This window comes from Lynx canadensis, chromosome A2 (assembly GCF_007474595.2).
Source record: "Lynx canadensis isolate LIC74 chromosome A2, mLynCan4.pri.v2, whole genome shotgun sequence".
NCBI classification, from domain to species: domain Eukaryota; kingdom Metazoa; phylum Chordata; class Mammalia; order Carnivora; family Felidae; genus Lynx; species Lynx canadensis.
Genome location: NC_044304.2, coordinates 17,747,323 through 17,768,354, shown reverse-complemented (window position 1 = coordinate 17,768,354; position 21,032 = coordinate 17,747,323). Strand labels below are relative to the sequence as shown.

The 21,032-nt window shown below is 44.2% G+C and overlaps 1 protein-coding gene and 1 long non-coding RNA gene across 4 annotated transcripts in view; both read left to right on the top strand.

Moving 5' to 3' along the window:
* IP6K2 (inositol hexakisphosphate kinase 2) overlaps positions 1-21,032 on the top strand; it is a 30,655-nt gene that overhangs the window by 8,826 nt on the left and 797 nt on the right. For 2 of the 3 annotated variants that reach the window (XM_030306697.1, XM_030306696.1), the window contains exons 2-5: positions 13,336-13,667; positions 15,606-15,828; positions 16,715-16,890; positions 20,424-20,599. In XM_030306697.1, the coding sequence (XP_030162557.1) occupies positions 13,466-13,667; positions 15,606-15,828; positions 16,715-16,890; positions 20,424-20,599 (777 nt within the window). In that variant the 5' untranslated portion in view covers positions 13,336-13,465. Of the gene's footprint in view, positions 1-419; positions 561-13,335; positions 13,668-15,605; positions 15,829-16,714; positions 16,891-20,423; positions 20,600-21,032 lie in introns of those variants that run through there. The other variant, XM_030306695.1, reaches the window with a different exon arrangement.
* Positions 13,686-15,168, top strand: LOC115508237. Its single transcript, XR_003966963.1, has 2 exons — positions 13,686-14,073; positions 14,517-15,168. It is a non-coding gene; the product is annotated as an uncharacterized LOC115508237 (long non-coding RNA).

The following is a 21,032-nucleotide window of genomic DNA, read 5'->3' as shown; positions in this document are numbered from 1 at the left end:
CACTCAGAAATGAGGGGCCCCATGGGTTGTGTGAGCTCTGTCTTACTCTTTTGGGGAATGTAAAAATCTTGCATCCCCCTTCAAAGCTTGTTTTATAAGAATAGTAGATTATTTTTGTTTAACAAGTATAAAACTCATGCTAGATACAAATTTTTACTGTAACCCTCCTCCCTACCTTTTTTATCTGGGATTGAGATCCCAGGTCTATACAACTTTGGTATCTTTGCTAAGGCTGCAGCAACTTTTGTCTTGGGATTAACCTAGTTCCACGCCTGCCTTCTTTCACTCTGATGCCCATTTGTTTAAAATGTGCTTGAAACTTGGTGTCTGTGGACTGCACCTTTAGCTCATTCCTCCCCTTTTCATGAGCAACAAGTGATGCTCTATTTCTGGAGTTCTCAGTTTAGCTTCTTTTACAGGGTGCTCTGTGGAGGTGTGTGAACCCAGCACCTGTTGGTTCTCATGCTAAACAGAATCATACTGTTTCCTTGAGAGACTGTCTACAGAGTTACCCAACAAAGGAAGAGGAAGGGTGGATATAGAATACATGACCAAAGAATGTATGTATATTTTTTAAAGTTTGTTTGCGTATGTATGTATGTATGTATGTATGTATGTATGTTTATTTTTTGAGAGAGAGACACGGAGTGTGAGCAGGGGAGGGGCAGAGAGAGAGGGAGACAGAATCCGAAGCAGGTGAGCTTGTGAGATCATGACCTGAGCCAAAGTCAGGTGCTTAACTGACTGAGCCACCCAGGCGCCCCTAAAGTTTATTTATTTTGAGAGAGAGAGAGAGAGAGCACCAGCATGGGAGGGGCAGAGAGAGAGGGAGAAAGAGAATCCCATGCAGGTTCTGCACTGTCAGTGCAGAGCCCGATGTGGGGCTTGATCTCATGAACCACTGTGAGATCATGACCTGAGCCGAAATCAAGAGTTGGCCGCTTAACCTACTGAGCCACCCAGGTATCCCAAAGAATGTATATTTGTATGAGCTTGAACAACCTGACAGGAAAAACATACAGTACTCTTAAACCACTTAATTGCACACTGCTGAGATTATGGCCTCCTAAATGAGTTCTTAATGAACATTTTCAAGTTTTCTGCTATTATGAGTAGAGGTTTTACATGTAAGGCAGTGAAAGATGTCCTTCCATGAACAGTATATCTTCTCTGAGGTGAGTGCTTCTGGAGGAGAGATAGTGGAGTTGGTTGCCAACTCCCTGCTGAGGGTCTGGGTTTCTCTTCATCTATGTTCTTATTGGAGAGTATGGGAACACAAGTGTCTTTTCCCCAGGTCCTTTGAGCTGCCCCTGCCCCTGCCCCTTGTAGTATCTATGCTTGGCTTTATGGGACAAACACAGCAACACCTTCACAGAGTTGCATGCTTGAGGACCTTAGGGTTGATTGGGATGCTGCACCTACCTTGAGAGCCGAGGGGAAGACTGTAAGCACCAGATGCAGAATCCTGGGGCATTTGGAAGTGTGGACCTTGCAGAGGTGCCAGGTGGGAGCTGACAGACTCTGGGCCCTGAAACGCTGATGGATGTGGCCAGCAGGTCTAGGGCAGGTGAAGGCTAGGAAAGGAGGAAACAGGCTTCCCTCTTCCAGGAATGATTCATTTCACTCTCAGAAGAGTGTGTGTGTGTGGTTTTTTGTTTTTATAGAGAGAGCATGTGTGTACAGGGGGGACAGAGGGAGAGAGAGAGAGAATCTCTCCATGCCCAGCCCAGCACACAGAGTTGATGCAGGGCTTGATCCCACAACTGTGAGATGAGCCGAAATCAAGAGTCGGATGTTTGACTGAGCCAGCCAGGCACCCCAAAAGAGTGTTTTTATTTTGAAAATACTGGAGGTTCTTTGTATAGAACCAAAGAAAGGGAACACACTGGCAAGATGTCAAAAGTGAAAGTGCCCCATTGGCCTTCCCTCCCAGTCCTCAAATGTGCTCTTGAGTGACTGAAGTCACTGCCCTTCTCACAAGCTGGCTGATTCCAAAGAAGTCAGTGTATGATTTGCTTCAGAACTGTGGATGTGGTTGAACTTGATTTCCTCAAAGTTTCTTAGTATTTTGCTATGATTTATTTTGGAAAGAAATCTCAGGACTTATGGAGGATGACTGGCAAATGGCTCTATGTTAGGACAAAGTGCTGTGACCTGTGCCAGTGTCAGGAATTTTTTCATGCCCGTATCTCATTCTTTTTCTGGCTGGTCGTGGAGGAACACTGAGTATACTGAGTGGTTTGTGATAAAAGCTGCCAGATTGGTGCTTTGAGCCTGGGACACTTTGCAAACCCTTGAGGAAAGTATTAACTAAGTGAGGTTTTGCAAGGACCTGGAGCAAATTGTGCCCCCTGGACATATAGGACCTGGTGCAGTGCAGGATACACTTTGGTCCCTCCATCAGCAGGTATAGCACTCAGGGTGTCGGCCTAGGCATGTCAGGGATGCCTGGGTTCTGTGGCTGCTCACGAGGACTGAATCATTTTTGGCTCCCTGTGTTTTAGAGGATGAGCTCGTGTGTCATCTGGTTAGGGAACCAGCTGAGGGATGAGTAGGGGTAAACATCAACAACATGCAGAGAACATATAATCTTGCCTGAAGCCAATGGACCATTATTTGTCAGCACAAGAGAGAACTGTGACTCAAGGTAGGAAAGTCCCTCATGGATTGAGCCCTCACAGCAATTTGGCTGCAGTCTGAGTCAGCCATTTCTGTGTGTTTCTGTTGTGTGTATTTTTTAGGGGGTGGTGGGAGTCATAGACTGCACCAAGGAGGAGGAGACTAGAAATGAGAATTGCCCTTGAAAGAGGAGTAATGGGCTTCTTTCTAAGGAGGAGTGAGAATTCTTGGTGTATGTATGAAATACATTTAGTTATTTAAAAGAAAATGTGATTCTCAGATAAAGAAGACATGTGACACCTTAGAATCAATAATTTCAATTTCCTTGAAGGAGTCGTGCTATGCTTTTAGCTAAAAAAAGCTTTTTAAGTTGCTAAAACTTTGTAATTCTATCAGTGTAACGCTGATGAACATATTTCTAGGTAGGCTGAAAGTTCCTTCTCATCCCCTTCCATTTTGGGATCCTCTAGTCTTTCATTCCAGAAATCTAATTTAACAAGGCAGAGAGATGGGGTAATGTGTCATGCTGGTGGTTCTAGAGAGGAGAAGCATCTGAGAGGCTGCTGCTTCCCTTACAGAAAAGCTTGTCTGGATTTTTGGAACAGAATCTGGTGTTTTATTTGTTCCTCAGCATTGGGGGAAGGATCTGTGTTATTATGGCTTTAATGAAACAGTTCCATGTACAACTTACAGCTTTTCACTTATTAGAACTAGAATAAAGGGGCACCTGGGTGGTTCAGTCAGTGGTGCGTCTGACTTCAGCTCGGGTCATGATCTCACGGTTCGTGAGTTCGAGCCCCGTGTCAGGCTCTGTGCTCAACAGCTCAGAGTCTGGAGCCTGCTTTGGATTCTGTGTCTCCCTTTCTCTCTACCCCTTCCCCACTTGCTCGCTCACTCTCTCTCTCTCAACAATAAATAAACATTAAAAAAAAATTTTTTTTAACTAGAATAAAATGCTAACGAGGGAGAAAATGAACACCTAGTCTTGGACCACAGGCATCTGTGTCAAGTTGATGCAGAGATTGTGTCTTGTCTCTGGCCCTGCTGCTTCAGTGGAGCCAGTGCCTACTATGGCATTGGGAGGATGGGGGGAGGCGGGGCAGACAGACACCTTGCCAGCCCGCCAGCCAGGCTGCAGCTCCTTTAAGGTTAGGACTAGGATTCCAGCCATTCTTAGCAGTGACTCTTTCATCTCAGGTACCTGGTTTTTGTGGTGACGTATACCTGTTATGGTGACCTCAGTACCTGGCACCTCAGTATGCCCATCATGGCCATGTCTACTCCAGAGGGCTGTTGTAAGAGCAAGGGTGTTACAGAACAGACTAAGTGCTCCAAAATGGGAGCTCTGGTCTCTAGCATGTTTGTATCACGTTGTCATTGAAGTTTGAGGAGTTGGTTACTTCCTTTTCTGATCTTCCAACACCTTGTATACACCTTAGGGTATGTGGGGGTTGTTAACATATGGTCCATCTCCCAGGGTCTTCATCATGGAGTGGAGCTCTGAGCATGCAGTGTGGGCTAGGGCAGTGTTGGATGAGCTTAAAACCTTCAAGAGCTAAACAACTATCTGGGTTTTCCTATTTTAGTCTTAGTGATTTCTTTTCTTTTTTCACCTCTAATATTTTTCCTCCCTGTTGTAAAGATAATATATGCTCAGAGTTTGAGACTATTTCAAGAAGTTTGGGACATTTAGAAAACTGAAAAGAAAGGAATAACGTCTTATTACTTGGTACAAGGCAGATCCAGGTTTTGTGCTGTCTGAAGTTTATATAATGTAATATGAATATATATATTTAATTTATTTATATAAATATATAATTATAACTGCCATCTTTAAACAAAAGAATTTACAATTATGAAACCAAGTAGGTAGGAAAGTGAGGATCTGTTTAGATTGAAAAAAAATCAGAAGATACACATTTCAAAATCAGACAAATACTACAACTGCAATACTTTTCCCCCTACATTTTGAGGCAGCATTTTGATTACCTCTTCTGTGACAACAGTGTTATAATGTTTCTATAGAAAGGGCATACAGTTGCTCCCCTAGGTTGATGCTCATCTGCTTTCTCTTGTTGACAACTTAGAACAGTTTCTTTCAGCTTCACAACTCATCCTATGTCATGTAAATTTTTAGAACGTTGTCAAATTTGGGAAACCTGTATCAAGTTTTTTTCACACCTGAGCTGGGAGACTTGGAGGCATTCAACTTTTTTTTTAAGTTGCCATTTTTAGGTGCACCTGGGTGGTTCAGTCTGTTAAGCCTCTGACTCTTGGTTTTGGCTCAGGTCATGATCTTACAGTTTTGTGAGTTTGAGCCCTGTGTTGGGTCTGTGCTGAGTGTGTGGAACCTGCTTGGGATTCTCCCTCTCTCCCTGCCTCTCTCCAATTCGTGCTGTCTCTCTCTCTGTCTTCCTCTCTCTCTCTGAAAAATAAACGTTAAAAGAAATAAAGTTGTCTTTTTTTAACATTTATTTATTTTGAGAGAGTGCGAGCAGGGGAGGGGCAGAGAGAGGAGAGAGGGGAATCTCAAGCAGGGTTTTGCGCTGTCAGTGCAGAGCCCGATGCAGGGCTGGAACTCACAAACCATGAGATCATGACCTGCACCAGAATTAAGAGTTGGATGTTCAGCTGACTGAGCTACCCAGGTGTCCCAAGGCATACAGCATTTTTAATGCAGTGGCAGTGACGAAAGGGCCTTGGAAGGGGGTGGGACAGCCATGACCTCTGTGAGTAGCTGGTACTTTTTTAAATTTTTGTGTGTATGTGGTAAAATATACTTTACGTAAAATTTACCATTTTAACCATTTTTATTGTATGATTCAGTAGCATAGCTGGTACTTTTTGACAGTCTTTTTCTCTATAATTCTTTGGACATAGTTGAGACAATATAGATTATACAATTTTTATATCTTGCTTTCATTTAAAAGAGTATATCATAAGCATTTTTTCTCAGATTGTTTAAAAATTGTAAAATTGATAAACTTTTTATAATATCTCGATAGTTCATCATGCACTCTTCTGTTACTTGACATGGAAGTGAGTGCAATCACAATGGGGTATAAGAGATACCTTGATCTCTGTGGTGCAGCGGTGGGAGTTTTCCTGAGGTTGGTAGTTTGATGCCCTGTACTCAGATGGGTCAATCTGGTCAGCCTCTATCCTTGCCTCCCACAAGGCACATGTTGACAGCTTTCCTCTTACTTCCTGGCTTTATTTTGCTAAAACTCCTTTTTGTGTATTCATTTTGTTATCAGGGGTTGTGCCTCATCTGGTACCCAGCTTCCCCAGAAGTCCAGGTCATGCAGGGAATGATTTTCCTTCTGCATTGTCTTGCTGAGATAACTTACTTAAATAAAGCTGGATGGCAGACCCACCAGTGTTGCTGAAAGAGGCCTTCAGCAGAGACTCAGCACCAACCCATGGCCATTCTTTGCTTTGCCTGCAAAAGATGGGGATGATCATCTTGTAGTGATAACTTTGCAAAGTAAAAGGTTTGAGTCTTTGGGATGTGAACTTTGAACCAACACAGAATTTCTGATTGCTAGTTAGTATATTTGTTTTAAACTATGATAGAATTTTAATCTTCTTGAGGCCACATTTTTAAAGTTTATTCTTCAGTGACCATTCTTTCCCTGCCTGATTTTCTACAAGAGATAATTTTCCAGGAAGTTGATTGTCATTACATTAAGAGCTTAAGCTTTGTTTACATGAAATGTTTCCACATCACCAGGTCCCACATGAGTGTTAGGTGCAGAGTCCTTCATTTATATTCCTCAGTTATTGTAGACTTGATAGATGGGGAATTATAAATGCAAAATTAATACCAGTCGGTGCTCAGAATACATTTTGTAAAGTGTGTTGCATGCCTCGTTTTAATAATTGTACCCACTGTATGTATGATTGGTTTGGGTTTGGATAATTGCAGTGGTTGCCTTTTGAGTTCTCTGTGTGACAGATGTTCATGACGCAGTAGTGGTTTTGAGGCACATCCTGTGAAGTGCCTACTCTGTTCGTGTTCTTCTGGACTCTGGAGATTCAGCAGTGAACGGAGTGGTTAGAAATCTCTGATTTTATGGACCTTTGTTTTTTGGTGGGGTCAGGGTCAGGGATAACAAAAAATAAACAAGACAAATAATTAAAACATAGTATGTTACATAGTGATAGGTACTAAAGAGAAATAAAGCAGGGTTGTATAAGGGAGTGTGGACAGGGAGATATGTTACTTTCAGATGGGGTAGCTAATAAGGAAGGCCTCATTAAAGAAGTCATTTTGGGGCGCCTGGGTGGCTTAGTCGTTTGAGCGTCCAGCTTCAGCTCAGGTCATGATCTCACGGTCCATGGGTTCAAGCCCCGCGTCGGGCTCTGTGCTGACAGCTCAGAGCCTGGAGCCTGCTTCGGATTCTGTGTCTCCCTCTCTCTCTGACCCTCCCCCATTCATGCTCTGTCTCTCTCTGTCTCAAAAATAAATAAAACATTAAAAAAAATTTTTTAAAGAAGTCACATTTGTATGAAGAGCTGAGGAGGTAAGAGAGTAAGCCAAGGGGGTACCCAGGGGAAAAGTGTACAAAGCAGAGGGAATGGCAAGTGCAAAGGCTCTGAGGTGGGTGTATTCCAGGCATGTTTGAGAAATAACAAGGAAGCTAGTATAAGAGGAGCCGACTTGATGCTGATTTTTCTTTCCTTCTGGGTGTTTTACAATAAAGGCTTATTAAGGGCCTTCATGCTTCTGTTTTGCTTGATTGTAAAGGATGTTTTGCTTTGACTTTATAAGAATTAAAAAAGATAACCATGCAATTGGTTGTAGTCTGTGAGTAGGGGCGCCTGGGTGGTTCAGTCGGTTAAGAGTCCAATTCGTTTTTTGTTTTTTTTTTTTACAATTTTTAAATTTTAACTTGTTTTATTTTTTATTTTTTAAAATTTACATCCAAATTAGTTAGCATATAGTGCAACAATGATTTCAGGAGTAGATTCCTTAGTGCCCCTTACCCATTTATCCCATCCCCCCTCCCACAACCCCTCCCGTAACTCTCAGTTTGTTCTGCATATTTATGAATCTCTTCTGTTTTGTCCCCCTCCCTGTTTTTATATTATTGTTTCCCTTCCCTTCTGTTCATCTGTTTTGTCTCTTAAAGTCTTCATATGGGTGAAGTAATATGATTTTTGTCTTTTTCTGACTAATTTCACTTACCATAATACCCTCCAGTTCCATCCACGTAGTTGCAAATGGCAAGATTTCATTATTTTTTTTGATTGCCAAGTAATACTCCATTGTATATATATACCACATCTTCTTTATCCATTCATCCATCGATGGACAAAGCGTCCAATTCTTGATTTCAGCTCAGGTCATGAGCCCCAAGTCGATTTTCTGTCTCTGCCCCTCCCCACAGCTTGCGCACGCATGCGCATACTCTCTCAAAATAAATAAACTTAAAAAAAAAAAATCTGCCAGTATTAAGAGCCTGATAAAAATTAGGCTTTCAAAGTGAGCAAATCTTTAGGATTAGCATTGGGTGTCATGGATTTACAAGGGGAAATTTGGCTATCTCTGAAAGTCTGTACCATCTGGCAATGCCTTCACAGAAAGGGAGGCGTCTGCACTTTGACCAAGATGGTGACCCAGGCTGACCTTGGCAGGAGTGACTCAAAAGATGCTCAGTGTAAGGCAAATGACCCGAGTGAGAACAGATGGGAAGGTAAATTTCATCCAGTGCATTTGCATGTAGAAACTATTTAAAAGCTAATACGATCTTTTTAAATACAATTTTTTTCTGATTATTAAAATAATATATACTTATGAAAATTTGGTAAATTAAAAAGTATAAGAAAAAATTTAATCCCTTTATTGAAGTGTAAATTATATACAATAAGATTCATCAATTTTAAGTCTAATTTTATGAGTTTTGACAAATTTATGCAGTCATATAATTACTGCCCCAGTCATAGCTAAAACACTGTCATTACCCCTAAAAGTTCTCTTGGTCCCCTTTGCAGTAAATCCTATTCTCTTACTTCTGCAACTGCCTATCTACTTTCTATAGTTCTGCTTTTTCTAGAATTTTGTATAAATGGAATCTTATAGCACATAGTCTTTTCTGATTGGCTTTTTTTCACTTCTGATGCTTTTATGATGAATCTTTATTGTTGCATGTATCAGTACATTCACTTTTATTACTGAATAATCTTGCATTATATGGATATACCATAGTTTGTTTATTCATTCACCCATTTGATGGATATTTGGGTTTCCACCTTTTGGCTGCTGTAAATAGTGCCTCTATGATCATTCATGTATAAGCCTATGTGGACATTTGTTTTAATTTCTCTTAGGCATATGCATATGTAGGATTGTTGGGTCATATAATAAGTATATGTTGAACTTTCTAAGAAACCGCCAAACTGTTTTCTGAAGCGGCTGTTACCTTTTTGCATTCCTACCAGCAGTGTTTAAGAGTTCAGTGACTGACCCTGGTGGTGGAGTCATGGGTTATGTGCAGATGCCGTATGGTGGCGGCTGTGGGGCTCAGGGAGAGCAGGTGTAGATGGTGAGTGTTGATTTTCCACCATCAGGCTAGTGTGCCTCACAACATTCCCTATCACTGTCCAACCCTGGGGCTTTTCTTGAGGCAAATAAGTGGCCCCAGCAGACTCCATTTGTAGCCTCATTAAACTAAATTCTAGATGTGTGAGCTAACGGCTCAGGGCTTTTCATGAGTCATAGTTGTTTTATTTGCAATATTTTAGAAGCTAAGATTATTAAGGTGTTGTTTCCAGTAAATTCTTCAACCAGTTTGACAGATTTAGGGAGATGGACTGTGGAGGAAATCTGTGTCCTGTCCTAGGATGAATTATGTTGTTTTCCTTACCTGTTCAGAGTTCATGGGCCAATGTGAGGCAATGTGGAAAATAAAATAGATGCTAAATCTGAAGGCAGTATTTTGTTTTCCACCCCCCCCCCCTTGGTACAGGGTCCACACATTGCATGGACATCTCAGTAACCATTAATACTCTACGATTCTTGGGAAACTGGGCCTTAGACTTTGGATGTTTAAAAACCATTGAGAGAACCCTCTGCTCAAACCACATGTGGAACAGAGAAAGAGCAGGTGAAAAAGCAGGTGTTTTGGGTACTTTTCTTCCTTCTGGCCAGGTTGAGGCCACTAATACGCTGCTCTGTAATCCTTGGGAAGTTTGATTTCTTCAATTTCCCACAGAGATAGGGCCTATAAGGGAAGCTAGACTGGAAGCTCCACTTCTTTGTCTGCACCCCAAATGTAAGAAATATGTAGTACAGTGAAGCCATACATATGTTCATATTGAGAGATTGAACATAATTGAAATAAAACAATCACAAAACAGGACTTACATTATTATGTGCAATACAATGATACTTTCTGTTTTTTAAGATTATTTATTTATTTTGAGAGAGAAAGGGAGAGAGGAGCGAGTGGGGGAGAGGCAGGCAGAGAGAGAGAGAGAGAGAGAGAGAGAGAGAGAGAGAATGAATCCCAAGCAGCCTCCGCACTTCAGTGCAGAGCCCAATGCAGGACTCAAACTCATGAACTATGAGATCATGACCTGAGTTGAAGTCAGACACTTAACTGACTGAGCCACCCAGGTGCCCCTATTTTTTTTCTATATGATTAAAACAAACTAGTATTCACTAATTGCATTACACCACCCACAGAGTAGAGATCTACTTCAGACCTCTCTTCTCCATTTTAGAAACCAGAAAACTGGAACTCAGAGGGAGCCAGGGACTTGGAGTCTTTCTCTAAGCAATCGAGTGGCAGAAGTGGGACTGGAACCCGGCTTCACCTCATTACAGGATAATCACTTGTCTCCCTAACATCACCTCACATTTGGCAGTTTCCTCTGTCATCAGCTTGCCTCAGGCAAGGGTTGGCCTTCTTTTTCTTGCATCTCTACCCAAGATGATGATTACTCTCCAGTGAGCAATGTCCTACGGACTGCCAGAGTTGGGTGCTGCAGGGAGGGTGGCAAGGTGCCATGTCATACCCAGCAGCTAATGAATACACTGAGGACCTGGGAGTAGATGGAGACATTCACCTGGCCTTTTGGCCTCTAGCCACACTCCTGCACCATACTAGAGAGTGCTATGAAGGACCGGCTTTTGTTTTTGAGCTTTGGTGTGGAGGTGGGTAAAAGATGCCTGGAGAGAGATATTTTTCTATTTAATTGAATAAATTTAAGGAATCTTGGACAGAGTTGGAAAGGGATTTGCATTGGTGTTAGCATTACTGACAACGAAAGCAGTTTATACTCGTATGAAAGGTTTGGATTGTTTCTAAAGCCTGGACCATGAGGAGCATCTTGTGCAATAACAATTTAATAATTATGGTACCTGGTTCGTGCTTGGGTACTTACTGGCAGACCGACTGTGAGTCAGTACAGTAGCTTTCCTTTTGTATTGCTCGTACTCCTGAGGTCTTTTCAGTGGGTTATTATGAACTGGTCTGTGTAAACCTGGAGAAAGGGCTTGTGTGGCCAAGTATACCAGAGCTCCACCTTCTGGAGAGAGTCTGGAATGTCTGGAATGTACTCATTCTTTGAACTGATTGTCACAGAACCTTTCCCAGCACTTGCCCTCCTGAGGGCTTCTGTGATGCTGAGAAGGTGGTGCCAGGAGAGGAATCAGGACCTTTGATTTTCATCTCTTTGCATTTGGCACCCACAGTCAGTTCTCTCTAAAAAGAGATTAATACCAGTTGAAACTCTTAAAGAGAACTTTATAAATATATAGGAAATAATACAAATATAAATATAAAACATAGGGGCGCATCTGGGTGGCTCAGTCGGTTGAACATCCAACTCTTGACTTCGGCTCAGGTCATGATCAGATCATGAGGTTGAGTCGTACATGGGGCTCTGTGTTAACAGTGTGGAGCCTGCTTGGGATTCTCTCTCTTCTCTCTCTGCTCATCCCCCGCTTTTGCGTGCACGTGTGCTCTCTCTCTCTCTCTCAAAATAGTAAATAAACTTAAAAAATAAAAAATATAAGTACATGGTGAAGGCACTCTCACAACAGGCTAAGTGTCCCATGGATGTAGGAGTACTGTATGAAGGTACTAATGCCAGAGACCCTGGGCACTAGAGGTGGCCCTATGATGGCATCCAAAAGATTGAGGTTCATTTGGGAGCTTATTGTCCCTGGCCCTTCCCTCACCTCCCCAAAGCAGTGTCATTGTTTGCAACAGAGAGAGTAGTGTCTTCCTCACAGAAGGTGTCTCAAGGACCAAATGAGGTAAGTTCCTGTGATGAGCCAACAACATTTAATAGGTGCTTTACTCACCTTAGAGGACAGTGGACCCATCTTTAGCAGACCTATTCTTACCCAGCATGTCAGCTGGGGTAATGGAAACTGGAAGAGTTGCCATTAAAAACCCTGTATGGGGGTGCCTGGGTGGCTCAGTCAGTTGAGTGACCGACTTCGGCTCAGGTCATGATCTCACAGTTTGTGAGTTCAAGCCCCACGTCAGGCCTGGAGCCTGCTTCGATTCTGGGTCTCCCTCTCCCTTTGCCCCTCCCCCTCTCATGCTCTGTCTCTCTCTGTCTCAGAAATAAACATAAAAGAAAAAAAAAGTAAAACAAAACAAAACCCTGTATGTTTGATGAAATGGCCTACATGCTGTTAAGTAGTGGTAGTAGCAACCATGTAGTCTGTAAATTATAGACAGGAAACAGACCTAGCTTGACATGCCTTGAAGTGGTTAACAATTGTGTAGAGGTTGCTTTGCTAAGATCTGGGGTGTTTAGTGATGCAAAGTCAGGTCTAAGGCCTAAACCTCAGAGTGGATGAGAGCCCTGATTATGGTAGGAGCACAGCTTTGGTTTAAAGGTGTGCCCCAGCTTTTGGAGATCAGGATAGAACTGATAAAAATAGTCAGTGACCTAGAACACCGTGTATCTTTTTAAATGGAGTTAGCCAGCCTTGATCAGTTGTTTTTAGATACAGACGTTAATCATTAAAGCTAGGCCCAAGCTCCACTGCTAATAAGGTTAATGGGGCTTGTCTTTGGCCTTGGGGTGGGGGTGGGGGGTGGACACCCTGGGGGAGTAGATCTTACTAGATGGTGACTAAGCAGGTTTTCCTTTTAACTGCATTTTATAAAAGTACAATTAACGACTAAGAGTGAACCCTAATGTAAACTATGATGATGTGTCAATGTGGGTTCATCATCATTTGTAACAAACGTACCACTATGGTGGGAGATATTGGTAATGGGGAAGGCAACACATGTGTGGGAGCAGGTGGTTATGTGTGCAGTGTATCTTCCTCTCATGTTTGCTGTGGGCCTAAAACTACTCTAAAAAATAAAGTTAAAAATATATATGCATGGAGTTAATCTTATTAGAAAATGGTAAGATTTAATCTGAATTATTAGGCTTGAAATGGGACTTTACCTTTTGTGGCTTTGCGTTTTTCCCGCCCATCTAACGCCGCTGTCGTGGTGGGAGGGCACTGGCTGTGTGGGTACACCTGGAGCCAGTCGCTGCCTGTCGGCATCTGGCCCCGCCCCGCGGGAGCTCTGGCTGTTTGTTTCTGCGGGAGAAGGCGGAGCCGGGGTGGGCGGCGTGGGTGGGGCCCGGCGAGAGCACAGGCTGCTTGTCTTTCCGCTGGAGGAAGGCTAGTGGCTCTAAGGCGGTTCCCAGGCCGCTTCCAATGCCAGTGTCTCTCTTTGCTTCCGGCAGAGCGTCCTGGCCCGCGCGACTGAGGAGTCAAAGCGAGACAGACGGACGCAGGGACAGACGACGGACGGAGGACTCGCTGGCCGCTGGACCCCGCCGCCTCCCCCTTCTTCCTGCCGCCTGCGTCTGGAGGATGAGCCCAGCCTTCAGGGCCATGGACGTGGAGCCCCGCACCAAGGGCGTCCTGCTGGAGCCTTTTGTCCACCAGGTCGGGGGGCACTCATGCGTGCTCCGCTTCAATGAGACGACCCTATGCAAGCCCCTGGTTCCGAGGGAGCACCAGTTCTACGAGACCCTCCCAGCTGAGATGCGCAAATTCACTCCCCAGTACAAAGGTGAGCCCCCGCTGCCATAGGGGTCCCCGCTGGCGAGGAGATGCAAGGCGGCACTTCGCAGCCGGGGAAGGCGCGGGCAGCTATCCCGGGAGCCCTCCCCTCCTTCCTCCCCACTCTGTGTTTTCCCTTCTCCTCTTGGCCCTCAGCCCAGCACCTCACACCCTCAGTTTGCAAGCCCTGGTAAGATTGCTTAATTCTGTTTTGTTTTGTGGATTTGTTTTGAGTTTATTTTTGGTGGAAGTGTAGTTGTGTTTTATGTTCAGGTATCTCTTGATCACAGTACCCCATAGGAGTCCCCCCACCCCCGCCCATGGGAGACAGCGGGGGAAGACTTTGGGAGGATTTTTCCCAGAATGCTTGCCGCCTGCTTTTTGTCCTCCAGGAAACCAGAAGCCCTGGTGATTAGGTAGGCTGGGAGCAGGGTTGAGTCAGATGGAATGCAGGAGTGGGAGGCCTGTGCTGATTAGCTGAAACCCTTTGCTATTACGGAATGTCCCTGAAATTGCAATGTTATGGCAACTCTTTGATTCACATGTGGTGACTCTCTCTTTCTTTTTATAATGCATTTTTGGGGGGACAGCATTAGCCATCATCATGGTGTGGACTTTCCTGGGAATGGGGGATATTTTGTAAATCAAAGAACCCATTAAGGAAATTAAATTTACATTGCCTGGTTGTACAAAAGACTCTTGAACAACTTAGGTTCTTCTGGGACTGTTGAAACATGCTCTTTGAAGACAGAATGTACTGGGCGCCTCTCTCTGTACTCTGTGAATATGCATGTGTGTTGTGGTTGGGGGTGGGGGAGTTGAAGGCCCTCACTTGGTCCTTCTCTGTTGTTTTTTCCAGGACAAAGCCAAAGGCCCCTTGTTAGCTGGCCACCCTTGTCCCCCTTTTCCCCCTGGTTGTTTCCCCGTGGCCACAGGGAAGTGTGGTCCCCTGAATTCCCTACCCAGGCTCCTCTGCTCCTCTGCGCCCAAAGACAGGGACCACCTCAGAAGTGTCATCTCTCTCTGAGCACGCATTCCCCTGCAGCAAGCGAGCAAGCGGGCGGGCAGCAAGGACTGAGCAAATTGAGTGATCCCAGGCCAGAGAGGCCTGGGAGGAAAGGTGTTCAGCCAGTCGGTTGTAAGGCGCTCGTCGGCACCTGCTGAAACGCTCCCACCTGACAGCCCCCTCCTCAAAGACTGTCTAATTACACATGGCAGGTTCTAGAGACTCAAGGGGGAGAGCTGCTTTCAAGGCCACCATGCGTCTGTGCTCCCGGCCCAACCTTATTTGCCTTGTGTTCATTTTGTTCTTTTGTGACTGCAAAGACCAATAAAGTAACATGTTTGAGGACAAAAGGCTTGGGGTGCCCACCCGTGTGGGGGTGCTGCAAGAAGCCTTTGCTAGGGTGTCTGTTGTGCTGTGTGGTTTGTTTTGTTTGCTCCTTTATTATTTTGTTTTGCTTGCCCAGTCTTCCCTTACCCTTGGACCCTTCTTACCCTTCAGGGCAAACCTTTGTTCCCAGTGTTCAGGCTCTGCTTTAAAGCAAGTCTCAGGCCGCCGGAGTTTCTGTTTAGGGCATCAAAAATTCCCGTAAGATATAAAGAGCAAATGTTTTTACGTCTCTTTTAGGATTAGAAGAATTACATAAAATTTAATAAACATTTTCAATAATGGAAAAATGTGTCTTGTAATTCTTTGGCTCTTGCCTTGTTGAGTGCATCAGAGAGGAAGACTCTCGGCCATGTTTGCTCCCTAATCGCTTGTCTTGTATGGTGTCATCTTTTCTAGCTGTTTTGATATTTGTTAGGTTTGCAGATGAGTTTGGGGCCTCTGGCAACATAGAGACTAAGGAACAGGGTAAGAAAAAACCAAATGTTACAATCATGTTATTTATAACACATCATCTTTGGAATTAAAAGTTCTTTCTGCTCCTCACCCCCCTTCCAGGTGTGGTATCAGTTCGCTTTGAAGAAGATGAAGACAGGAACTTGTGTTTAATAGCATATCCATTAAAAGGGGACCACGGAATTGTGGACAGTGTAGACAATTCAGACTGTGAACCAAAAAGTAAGCTTCTGAGGTGGACAAACAAAAAACATCACGTCCTAGAGACAGAAAAGAGCCCCAAGGACTGGGTGAGACAGCACCGGAAAGAGGAGAAGATGAAAAGGTGGGTATAAACTGAGAGGGGAACCCTGGACTCTATGGGAGGGGAGGTGTCATGGGATCTTAGTTATAGTCCGGTCGTCTGGAGCTAGAGACTCAAACGATGGTGCCTTGTCACTCAGTGGCCAGTTCCCACATGGCAGCGTCTTTGTAATGATTCTGGGTTAGGTCATGCCATTTTGGGTAAACAGCTACAGTGGCAGCTGTAAAAGAGTTTTAGTCACTCATTGCTCCTGCAGCTGCCCTGTGCCAGGCCCTGTGCTACATCCTGGGGATGTCGCAGTGGCCAGGGTAGGAACTATCCCATCACCTCAAGTTGCTCATTGATGGTGGGAGACAAAATGGTCAGTTGGGCATCCCCGGAATGTAGGATCCACTGACACAGAGCCTTCCAAGAGCCGGTTCTTGGCAGAACTGGTAAAAATATAAATAATATATAAAAATTGAGAAGTGTTTATAATGTGGCTAAGTAGGTTGGCTTATTCACATGGGATTTCAGTTCAGCTTTTCCCAGTCTCCAGCATTTGGAATCAGGGAACTTGGATGTAGCAGAAGCCAGGGGACAGTACTGCCTAGAAAAAAAGGGCAGTGAAGGCTGCTTGGGGGTGGGGGGGTGTGCAGTGGTGGAGGCAGAGGCTGTTCTTGCATCTTAGGTTCTCTTGCTATAGAAAAAACAGTGATCTGGCCCTTTAATTTTTTCAAAGTCAACTTTCTTGAGGTATAATCCACTTAGAATAAAATGTATCCATTTGAAGTGTTCAATGTGTACACTAAAACCACCACCACATCAAGATCTCAAACTTCCCATCACTCCAAAAGTTTCTTCATGCCTCTTTGGCCCTGAATTCTGATAAGATGTTGTGATTTATTGGCTCCTTGTCTCTTTACAGCCATAAGTTAGAAGAAGAATTTGAGTGGCTAAAGAAATCTGAAGTCTTGTACTACAGCGTAGAGAAAAAGGGGAATGTCAGTTCCCAGCTTAAACACTATAACCCCTGGAGCATGAAGTGTCACCAGCAACAGTTACAGAGAATGAAGGAGAATGCAAAACATCGGAACCAATACAGTATCCTTTGCTCACAGGGTATCTTTGCCTTGGGGATAGGGGAGGGTAAGTGAGATCCTAGGAGCTCAGAGAGGTTGGGTTTATTTTCTAGTCATGGTTGTGCCAGGGCACCCTTTGTGGTAACCATAGGCAAATACCACTCCCTTAGGAACAAGGGCTGGTCTGGGAATACAGGTGAGGGCCACCTCATGGAGGAACCAACCTGCATCAGGGAGGCTTTAGTCTAGAGTGCAAGGGGCTGGTTTGTGTTTTCAGACTCCTACAGAAGTCCCCAGATAGTGCTTCCTGCCAAGAATGGGAGTGGCAAGTGGGTGCTTACCTTTCAATCCTGGTTCACCAGACTGGCACATGAATAAAGCATGGGGCTTCCCCCCCACCCCCCAGCTTTTTTTTTTACTTAGTGATTTCTTTTTAATTTAATTGATTTATTTAGTTTTTAAAGTTAGTTTATTTTGAGAGTGAGTGTATGTGCATGCATGAGCAGGGAAGGGGCAAAGAGAGTTCCCAAGCAGGCTCTGTGCTATTAGCACAGGACTCTATTCCAGGAACCGTGAGATCATGACCTGAGCTGAAACACAGGTGCCCCTTCTTTCTTTTTTTAATCTTGAGGGGGTAGTTCCTCAGAATTGAGTATGTTTTATTTATTTATTTTTTAACTTTTTACTAGGGAAAATTTTACACATATTAAACATAGAATAATACTTTGAACTTATAAGTACCAGTCACCCAGTTTCGGTGATTAACCTACTTACGTCAGTCTTGGGCTGTGACTGTCTCTTATACCCAGCATCCCCCAGCCGAGCTGTTTCTTTCTCCCTTTCCCTTTTTCCCTTTCCCCCTTTCTCCCTTTCCCTTTCTCTTTTCCTTTCTCCCTTTCCCTTTCTCCCTTTCCCTTTCTTCCTCTCCTCTCCTGTCCTCTCCCCTCCCCTCTTTTCCTTTCTTCCAGAGGGAGGGAAGGAAGGGAGAGAAAATCCTAAGCAGGCCCCCGTGCTGTAAGCATGGAGCCCAGTGTGGGTTTTGAACCCATGAACCATGAGGTCATGACCTGAGCTGAAACTAAGAGTCAAATACTCAACTGACTAGCCACCCAGGTGCCCCCAACCGAGCTCTTTCTGAAGTGTCTCCTGTGTCATTGCATCCATACACATCTCATCATGCATCTTTAAGAGATAGGGGTTTTCTTTTAATTAAGTTAGAAAACGAGAACGAGTGGGGAAGGGGCAGAGAGAGAGAGAGAGAGAGAGAGGATCCCAAGCAGGCTCTACACTGTCAGCTCAGAGTCCGATGCGAGCTCAAACTCAAGAACTATGAGATGATGACCTGAACCGAGATCAGGGGTTGGACGCTTAACTGACTGAGCCACCCAGGCGCCCCAAGACAAGGGAATTTTTAAGATGTGAGCTCCTTAAAACTGGATAGTAGTGCCTTATTGTCAAGTATCTAGTTTGTGTCCACATTTTCCTAATTGTCTCATAAATATGTTTTTACTGACGGTTTGAATGGAAAGCCAAGTGAAGTCCACACATTTTTGGTTGAAATGTTTAAGTCTTTTTAAATACCCTTTTTATTTTTTCATCTTGGAAATTTCTTGTCAAAGAAACTAGGTCTTCTAAACTTTCCCACCATCTGAATTTTACTGATTACATCCCTGTGGTCTTTTACATGTTACTCTTTTCTCTTTGTTTCCATTAGGTTTTGATAATTTGATCTAGAGGCTTGGTCAGATTTAGGTTCAGTTTTGGGGTAGGTGGGAGCTAGGATCCCTTGGAAATGGTAGTGGCCATCAGGAGGTGCAGTATTTGTCTGTCTTGCCTGTGTTTCTATTGCCTTAGATCCATTTTTTCATTAGGCACTTTTCTAATTTTGTCATTCCTTCTTAGCTGGAATCTGTAAAGATAAACTTTTTCTCATCAATTATATGCTTATACTGAGGTATAGTTTATATAGGAAAGGTAGATTGTTTACTGATTATTTGGAATAATGGGTGGGTTTTTTAACATCCATTCAAAATGCCAGTGGGTTTTTCAGCATTATTATGAACCTGTGAATTTAGACATATTTGATGCGGTTTTAGTCCGTTGCAGTTTTATCTTTACTGATGCACAGATTCTTCCATGTTTTGTTTTGCCTTTTAAAATAGGCTCTTGAGAAGCACCTGGGTGGCTCAGTTGGTAAGCGTCCAACTTCGGCTCAGGTCATGATCTCATGGCTGGAGAGTTCAACCCCCGCGTCAGGCTCTGTGCTGACAGCTCAGAGCCTGGAGCCTCTTTGGATTCTGTGTCTCCCTCTCTCTCTGCCCCTCCCCTACTCATGCTCTGTCTCTCAAAAATAAATAAACATTAAAAAAAATTTTTTTTCGTACTTTAAAATAGGCTCTCGAGTCCTTCTGACACAATCATAGTAGTCTGTGACGACTCTCTTACTTTCTGGTATGAAAAGATGGCCCAGGGTCATGTATATTTCCTACTCCAGATGTGAGTTCAGTCATTCCTCTGAGGCAGGAGTTACAAACCTGCTCAGTAGAGGGCCAGATAGTAAATGTTTCTGGCTTCACAGGCTGAAGCTGCCACACCTCTGCCACTGTAGCTTGAAAGTAGTCCTAGATAATCATGTAAATGAATGAGCATGACTATACCCCAATGAAACTGTTTATGATCACCAAGATTTGCACATCATTTAATTTTCCATGTGTCATGAAGTATTATGCATATTTTTTGACAACTTAAAATTTTAAGAACGATTTCTAGTTCATAGGCTGTACAACAAGTAGCCATAGTTCACCAATCCCTGCCCTAGGAAAACTGGTCTGGACACTAAGGGTGCTCACACAACTATCTGGTCATTGTTTCTAGACCTTTTCAGTGCCACACAGCTGGGAAATACACTTATTTTATTTAAAAAAAAAAAAAGGTTTTTTTAATGTTTATTCACCCTTGAGAGAGACAGAGACAGAATGCAAGTGGGTTAGGGGCAGAGAGAGAGGGAGACACAGAATCCAAAGCAGGCTCCAGGCTCTGAGCTGTCAGCACAGAGCCTGACGCAGGGCTCGAACTCACAAGCTGTGCAATCATGACTTGAACCGAAGTCGGATGCTCAACTGACTGAGCCACCCAGGCGCCCCCGCATTTATTTTAAAGAGAAAATTTTTCATGAGTTTATGCAGATATTTCCAGTTCACATAGAAGGTTATGGGATTTATTTATTTGATGTTCTGTTTGAAACTTAGGACAGTGTGAAACCCTGTTCCTATACCTTGTTGAGTTGTGGCAGTGCCGTATGTATGTCGCCCAGGCCTATGTTGAGTGCGGGTGCAGGCGGTCCTCATGCCAGTTCCCTGACAAGAATTCAGTTCTTTGATTTTAGCTCTCTAGTCAGCCTTGGGCTCCCTACATGGGGGATAGCAGGACTGATGGGGCCTTCTGTGGACCTGGGCTTTTCTGAGGCACTGTGTGCAGGCATTGTGCCCTGGAGTGCCAAAGCCCCCATGCAGCAGCACCTTTTCTTTAGAGGGAGGATTGTCCTTAACCACTCAGAATTCATCTTACTGGAAAATCTGACTTCCCGCTATGAGGTGCCTTGTGTCCTGGACCTCAAGATGGGTACCCGCCAGCATGGTGATGATGCTTCAGAGGAGAAGGCAGCCAACCAGATCCGCAAGTGCCAGCAGAGCACATCTGCTGTCATCGGTGTCCGTGTGTGTGGCATGCAGGTGAGGGGAGTGCTGGTGCATACCACGGGCTGGCTAGGGCATCCAGTAGCTTCTACTCTCCACCGTGGGCATAGTCCTGCTGTTTTCTCAAGATTTCAGCATGGCTGAGTGAGTCTGTTGCTTTCTGGTTAGAAAAAAAAAGCATGCATGCCTCGGTGAACTGTCTGGGGCTGAGCTGGTTGACTGAGTCCAGAGTCTCTGGACAGGAGTGGGAATGAAGGCAAGATGGTTAGGCCTTCTCCACCAACTGATATGCTAAGCAGGGGTCTGAGGACAGAACCAGGTCAGAGGGCTGCATCCTGAGTGGTGGTAGATCAGAAAGGGTATTGCCTTGTATGACTGGTGTACTTAACAGGTTAAAGGATCTGATCCAGGGGTGTCCTATTGCTGCTGTTCCCCAGGGTCCAGGCTCTGAGACAGCTGTCAGCACCTA